The sequence below is a fragment of the Belonocnema kinseyi genome, chromosome 7, assembly GCF_010883055.1.
Source record: "Belonocnema kinseyi isolate 2016_QV_RU_SX_M_011 chromosome 7, B_treatae_v1, whole genome shotgun sequence".
In the NCBI taxonomy this organism is placed as follows: Eukaryota; Metazoa; Arthropoda; class Insecta; order Hymenoptera; family Cynipidae; genus Belonocnema; species Belonocnema kinseyi.
The window spans coordinates 1,369,157-1,377,183 of NC_046663.1; the positions used below are offsets into that span (position 1 = coordinate 1,369,157).

Sequence of the window (8,027 nt, forward strand, 5' to 3'; positions counted from 1 at the left end):
GATGGGATGGACGTTATTATTACAATCTTCACCATATGATGAACTGCCACTAAACTTTGACATGATTTTGACTCACAAAAAAAGCAATATCATAAAGGTGGTGGTTGGGCATATAATATAAATAATGAATAATACAAATTATAAAATAGCCTTGGAAAGAACTGAAACTTTAATTGACGAAAGGAATGCACATGGCAAATCTAAATATCATTTTTCAGGCGACGGTTTGATTTTGAATAAAAGAGCGAAGCGGCATTTATTACAAATATACGTACTTGGTTTAGGCATAAAATAATCCACATGTACGCCTCGTCTAAAAGAAATAGCCACAGTATAATTGACTTTGTTGTTGCGGATGAAAGACTAAGAGAGTTAGTTAAAGATACAAGGGTCATGAGGGGTTCTGAATGCAACACTGATCATTACCTTCTGATCTCCAAAATTAACTTAGGTCGGGGATGGAGAAAAAAGAAAACAAAGCAAACCAAATGAGGTAATTGAAAGCATTAATAAGGCAACTTGGGAGGCGCTTATAAGCCACAAAGATATAGAGGACGCTTGAATTAAGTTCCGGGATATCATTGTTAGATATGCGATCGAAGCGGGTGGTACCACAGCTTTAGGACGAATGTCTTCTGATGCGTGGTGGAATGATGAAGTTTATACGGCCCAAAAGCAAAGAAAGGAGCGTACAGGATAATTTGGAACATCGCAGGTCTTAGCGAGGAGGAAAAAAATAGACGTATAAATGATTACGGACACAAAAAGAGTATACTCAAACAAATAATTCAGGAAAGGAAGGATAAAATTAGAGCAGAAGAAGAGAATAAAATACAAAACGGCTTTGAAGGAAGCAAGAAACGTCTTTATAAAAAAATTAATTCTTGCGCATAATAAGCGGGAAATCCCTGATGGACAAAGTAAGTAACGAGATAATTTCAAAAGAATTTGGTGCAGAAGAGACGCTAGTAGACACATGGGAAAGAAATCGGTTAAGATGGTTTGGGCATGTTGAGAGAATGCCAAATGAACGACTAAAGAAACAAGTGTATCAAGGTAAAGTAAATGGCAGAGTGTCCAGAGGTAGACCGCGGAAAGAATGGTTAGAATGTGGGAATGAGACCCTAGTTAGAAGAGACATAAGAAGTCACAGAAACACGAGAGCCTGCATGAAAAAATGCATGGACACAAAAGAAGCTAGAGAAATATGCCAGAACAGGAAAGTATGGCCGCAAACAGTTAATAAAAAGAGTGTCAGTAGAGTGAATGGCGCCTGAAACAAAAGACCTTGGCTACTAAAGGACCCAAGTGGGGAACCTTACATAATGACTTCGTGAGGTTCTTCACTTCGGGTGATTGCTAGACAGATTGATAAGCAACCTGGGTCGGAGCAGTGTTGTGGAACGAACGTGTTATTTACATAAATAAGGCGAGAATTCTGGATCAATCTGAAAAATCTCTATCCCTTCCACACACTACTCCTTTCCCCTACCGAGTGAGTCACGCCTACCCCGAAAGGAAAATGGCTTAATGGTGTAATAATAATAATAATAAAGTATATGAATTCTAAGTCAAAAAATACTAAATTCCTACAGACTCACACACGATTTTGGAAAAGGTTACGAGATTCCTGCTGATTTCACTCGATTTTCGCTTATTACAAGAAATCAAATCTTTATCAAAATATCCACTCAGATACCGTTGATTTCAGATCACGTCATAAAGTGTTATGCTTGTTACATTTGATTTCATGTCGATTGCAGGTAGTTTTAAGGTGGTGTTTTATCTCAATCGTGGTTAGGGTACGAAACTCATCGTTTATTTTTGTTGGAAAACTGTAAAAATAATTGACAGCAGGTGACGTTTCGTACCCCATGTCCGAGGCAGAAAATACTTTGTTAAGTGGTATCATTCACACTGTGATAAAGGGAAAGTTTTAATTAATTTTAATGTACTTAGAACTTTTATACAGAAACAAATGATGATGCCAGAACTTTAAAAAAATACTACTGACAAACATTTTTTTTATCTGCTTCCACCAAAAAGGTTTTTTTTATAATTACTTTTCTGACTTGTATTTTAAAACAGAGATTGCTTCACATAACTATTTTTTCAAACAAAGAGAGCTATATTATATGCAAATAACCTCACGAAAAACCTAATATGAAAATAAAAAAACGGGTTAAGTGTACTGAATCGAATTAAATCTCTAGTTTTTCTGTAATTAATTGGTGCTAGTAGGCCACAGAAGGTTCTGCAATCTGAAGATTGCTTAAGCGGCTCGAAAAGCCAAACAAATAGATACTAAAGATAAGAGTTCGGAAATCTCGGAAAATATTATCATCGCACGTGGTTCCGAGCTTATCGCAAAGTGAATGACTCGACTTTCAAAGTATGTATATATTTTCTTACCTGAGAATGATTGGAACGTATATATAATTAAATTAGGAAAGCATATGTCATTTATTATGTACAAGCAAGGGACACAATAGTAAAGTTAAAAAACTTGACAATAACTTAACTCGATGAAGTTATATAACTGGAAGCAAAATATTCCATTAGTTTCCAAAAATTTTTATGCTATTCATTGTATAACGATAGTAACGATTTAATGCTCTGGCGCATATGATATAATTTCCTGCAATAATACGGTCTTAAGACTATTTTAACGACACGCTATTCGCATGCACAGGACACGCATACAAATACAGTAATTTGGCAAAATTATTATATAATTATAATAAGAGTAGGTTACTGTTGAAGAATTAATACGAGTGCAATAACGCAGATTGAAGAGTCACTCTTCAGCAAAGTCAATTGCATATTATTATGATAGACGATCAGCCATGCCATCATATTCTATGTATGTTGAAAGCGAAAAACGAGCAGTTAATCAATAAAATCGAGGGAATCATTGTTTACTATAAGCTGAAAGTAAAGTGACTGGCATAAATATTGTTTGTACAATGCACAATAGGAAGTTTCAAATTAACTCGAACCCTTTAACGTAATTTTTGATCCTTGGCCCTCAAGAAGATTCCGAGTTTCAACAGATTAAATAGAAGAGCTCCATGAACTCTCTTCACAGACATTTCGTTTTTTGCATAACTATGGTTTTCGTCTCAAATAGTGGGGATAATTATCGCATCGCAAGAGGATCCTCACCGCGTGAAAGATATGAAGTGGTGAGAATATTCAGTGCAGAAAGAACTCTTGCTCAAACTTGTCGAAGCAATTAATGTTAATTCAGTTTTATTAAACTGCAGTGAAATGGGTAAGAAGGTAATGTACCATTTTCTAACTATAATAAGATATATTTATTATAATTATTAGTGTTTCACAGGAAAAACAAAAATGATTTATTGTGTACGAGCAATTCCATATCAAATCATAAGGTATTAACAGAAAAACTCTGAAATAATTTCTGAAAGAATCAAAAATATTAGGAGTTATTTAAAATTGTACATTTTGTGCTTTTTTCTAAAACCTTCATAACTTTGGTCTTTTTAATGATATTCAGGTTATTTTTGAAAATATATTATACAAATTATAAAAATGTTGTTACCAGCACCTGAGAATTTGGACACTGAAGTTCGTGCATACCATTATAATATTTTCTCTGTCATTGTAAGCCACATACCCGCACCAACCGACACAAACACATAAAATATAAAGTGGGGTTTTCTAGAAATTCAGTTTTTAAAATTATTTTCTAGAAAATCCAGGAAGTTTTTGAAATTTGTTTGTTCAAAAAATATTTTTTCAAAGCTGTGTGCTCTTACTAACAATTAAAAATATACCTAAATAGCACCAAAATCGCCAAAGTTATGAATATTTTATAAAAAAGGATAAAAATTTTCCATTTTAAAGATCTCCTAAGTTTTTTTATTTTTTCAAAAATTCTTTTAGGGTTTTTCTTCCAATGCTTAAAAGAACGGATACTATAATTTTCATCAGAATTATTAACAATAGCTCAAATTGTTTAGATGACGTAACATGGAATTTATCGTGAGTAATCTTTAAGTAGGTAATTTTGAATTTTTTCGCCTCGAAAAAAAACGTGATTTATAAAGTTGACGTGAAAACTACAGCCTCCTGTGGTGAGTAAGCCTTATTACGCGGAAGTAATTTCCGTTTCAGGTAAAAATAACGCTTCGTTTTATCTTTGCGGCTATATGCATATTTTAGGTGATTAACTGCAGAGCGTGATAATAACTATGTAATTACAAAACACAAATGGCTCGCAATTAATTTTTATTTCAAACTTGTGTGTTGACTAAAAAAAAAATCATAGACGAAAAAACTGTTCTTTTGGATATGTATGAAACTTTGGTTGAATCAAACGAATTTATATTATAATTTATATATTATATATTAATATTCAAAAATGCAAAGCATATTTGAGCAGAGAAAGTGTGACATATAATTAGTGAAGAAAGTATGACAAATTATACAAAATACAAGACACACAATTCTTCTCCAGGAAGCACCACTTTTCGTCATTGAAAATAATATCATAAAAGCTCAAAATCTGCCTCCTCCGAAAGAAGAGGGGCGCCTAAATGAACTATTGTTGGACAATTTGAAGAAAAATCCAGACTTTGTTGGACAAGTAAGTATATACATTAAAAAAAAATCTAACTGAGCGGAAATACTAATACTTGAATTTTGTAGATTGATGCTGAAACGGGAGAAATCAGAACATACAGAGAATTAGCCGATGAAAGTGTTCGCTGTGCAATATGGCTTCAAAAAGAAGGAATAGGCCCAGGTGACATCATCGCTCTGTGCACCCACAATAGCCTTGCAGTATGGGCTCCTTATTGTGCAACTTTCTACATCGGAGCGAATCTTAATCCATGGTTCCACGATTGGTCACCTGGTAAAGTAATTTTTATAAAAATTAAACTATAATAATTTATTTACTGAAAACACTAACCAACGACATGATACTATGTAAATACTATGAGGATACTCTATAGAGTCTCCTTTCCGTTCACTTAGTCCGCTAGGGTTTAGTCTCAGCAGCAAAGCACTTGGACCTAAAAGCTCAAAGTATTATCCCACAATTATCTGTGCCTTTTCACACCAATAAATTATTTACGAAATTATTATTACCTAACGGACATTATTTTCGAGGTCGAAATCGTCTTGGTTCTAGATACGGCAAGATACTTTGTGAATCTTACGAAACCAAAGGTGATTTTCGCCAACGAGGATGCTGGTAAAATGCTCAGAGAAATACTCAGAGAGGAGAATGTTGAATCGAAAATCATAGTTTTTGGTAATGTTCCTGGATTGGAATCTTTCGACGATATTATTAAAAAACAGAGTGCAGACGAAGTGGACAATTTTCAGTGTCACCCAGTAAATCCAGAAGATGATGCCTTAATGTTATTTTCATCAGGAAGCACTGGTTTTCCCAAAGGTGTTCAACACTCGTATCGAGGATTATATTACAATACGTATCGATTTAGTAACTTATTTGAAAAATCGGAGAATATGGTTTTGATGTGTAATTCATCACTGTACTGGATATCCGGATCTTTATGTACATTATGGAGCATATTGTACGCATTTCAAGCTATTATCGTGAACAATCTAACACCGGAAGGGCTTTGCAGAAATGTCGAAAAGTTCAAGGTTTCTCTAATTTCTCATTTCTTACGCGCAAATTAATCAAGATTTTCTATATTTCTTTACTTTTCTTTCTTTTAATATGCTGTTTTTACTTCGGGAAAGAGGAAGCCTTGTTTTGTAGACATTTATGTTTATTAACAATAAAAAAAATTGTTATTTTTTTTTAACGACTGCTCAAACTTTTTCAAGTTGTCGCATAAATACTTCCTCTTTGAAGAAGTGAAGCACACAATTGTTTAATGATTTTATTAAATCACTTTTTTTTAAGAAAGACAGTTTTTCTTATCAGATTGTTTAATGTTATTTAGGTGCAGTTCGTATTTGCTGGGACAGGATTTATAAATGAACTATTTAATTCTTATCAAATAATGACAAAATTTGATTTATCTTCAATAAAATACTTTATGACGGGCGGCTCAAAAGTGCGAGCGGAAATCACAAAAAGAATTAATAGTGTATTTAAGAATGCTGGCGCTGATGGTGAAATTCTTCAAGGATACGGTAATTTTACATAATGGCATCTTTTTACATTCTCATCATTGTATTAGAATTGTCCGAAACTTGACAATACAGTATTTCAACGAATATCCACGTTTTGAGACCCCGTGAATCCGAAAATCAAGTTTTTACGCTGGCTTCTATATGTGTGTCCGTCCAGCCGTTCGTCCGTAAACACGATAACTCTCGAAAAAGTGAACATATTAAATTGATCTTTGGCACACTTTTTTAGGTCCTAAAAGAAAGGACGAGATCATTAACCAGACATTTAGGATAAGAAATCAAAAAGTTAAAGGATTTTCAAAATATTTGCGACCATTTTTTTATATTGAATTTTTTTATTTGTGGCAATTCATAATTAAATCATATATGAATCACTATTTGATATCACTCGTAGTTTTGGTTTTAATCTGTTTGAAAAATCCTGATAAATGTCTCCTGGCTATTTTCAAATTGGAATCGTTATTCTTGTTTTTATTTATCGAAAGTAATATGCAGAAAATAGAAAATTCCAGTATTACGCCAAAAGAAGCGAGATACGTAAAAATGTGAAAAAGACTTGTAGGATACTTTGTTTCATCCATAGAAAATTATATGAGAAACAAAATCATATTTAACGACATGGGATAGAGACAAATTTCTAAAAAAAATATTGCAGTTTTTCATTTAGTTTAAGGTTGTTCAGAAAATATACATTTACAAATATCTCTTTAAAATCGAGTACGCAGCGCGAGAGTCACGATAAGAATGTGTATCTCAGAGTCTACAGAGCATTAAGCAACTTAATCTTTAAACAAGCAACCTACTGAGTAAGGACTCCCATGGTTTTCAATGATGTGCAACGTGCTTTAACCTACCAGGCTGTGCGAGACAAATATTTGTCTGACCCACTTTTAGATAAAAATTGGACACAACCGTCGAAAATCGCCTGTCTTGCACACTTGCATCACAAATAGCTGTTGTCAAGTCTTAATAAACACGAATTTTTAAAATTGTATTTTTTATCTTTCGTCTATATTCTCACACCTATTCTCAAGTTATCAACATTTGACACAAGAGTGGATTAAAGCATTGTACAGAACGGAAAAAAGCAGCTGACAACTAAATAACTACACATTAAAAATGAAAATTAGATTCACACATTCCTACGGAGAAATTCAAATTTGTTTTTCCATTGTCGAAAAGATTTGACCCACTTTTGGACCAAAATTTGCCACCTTGGAATTGAGGGTGCTATTGTATTATTTTAAAATTCGCATAATATATTATATAGGTCTCACAGAATCAGGTGGAGTTATATCTATCCAACGAAGAGGTCACAATAAATATGAGTCTTGCGGAATCTTATCCTTTGATATACAATTGAAAATAATAAATATTAATACTAAAGAAATCCTAGGAGCCAATCAGGTTGGTGAGATTTTTATCAAACAGACGCATATAATGAAGTTTTATTTCAAAAATCCAAAGGCCACTAAAGAAGTAATTGATGATGAAGGTAAGACAGAACTTTCAATTCCAGTTTTTTATTATTTACATGCATAATCAAAAGGTGTCTTTGTATTTCGCGTTTATTATATACAAAATTTAGATTTAAATGATACATTTTTATTTGCAAAGGTTGGCTTCACACTGGAGATTTGGGCTATTATGACTTGGAGGGCAACATCTACATCGTGGACCGATTAAAGGAGGTGATAAAATACAGAGGGCATCATGTTTCTCCAATAGAAATAGAAAGTCTACTTGCCAAACATCCCGAAGTATTGGATGTTGCTGTTGTTCCTGTACCTCACTCAGTGGACGATGAACATCCAATGGCTTTCGTTGTAAAGGCTAAAAATTCAGATGTAATTAGAAAGAAATTATTTCAATTTTGAGTTTGTTCA

The 8,027-nt window shown here is 33.3% G+C and overlaps 1 protein-coding gene across 1 annotated transcript; it reads left to right on the top strand.

Annotated features, from left to right (window-relative positions):
• Positions 1 to 2,858: 2,858 nt before the first annotated feature.
• Positions 2,859 to 8,018, top strand: LOC117175883 (luciferin 4-monooxygenase-like). The gene is made up of 7 exons (XM_033365708.1): positions 2,859 to 3,282; positions 4,484 to 4,612; positions 4,675 to 4,882; positions 5,162 to 5,643; positions 5,949 to 6,141; positions 7,412 to 7,636; positions 7,759 to 8,018. Exons 1-7 carry the CDS (start codon positions 3,271 to 3,273, stop codon positions 8,016 to 8,018), a joined length of 1,509 nt encoding a protein of 502 aa, XP_033221599.1. The 5' UTR covers positions 2,859 to 3,270.
• The last annotated feature ends 9 nt before the right edge of the window (positions 8,019 to 8,027 follow it).

Bases quoted from the DNA above. Each gene is read 5' to 3' on its own strand.
- LOC117175883 (XM_033365708.1), top strand. The intron at 6,142-7,411 runs GTAATTTTACAT...TATATTATATAG, and splicing joins TGAAATTCTTCAAGGATACG to GTCTCACAGAATCAGGTGGA. The intron at 7,637-7,758 runs GTAAGACAGAAC...TTATTTGCAAAG, and splicing joins AGAAGTAATTGATGATGAAG to GTTGGCTTCACACTGGAGAT.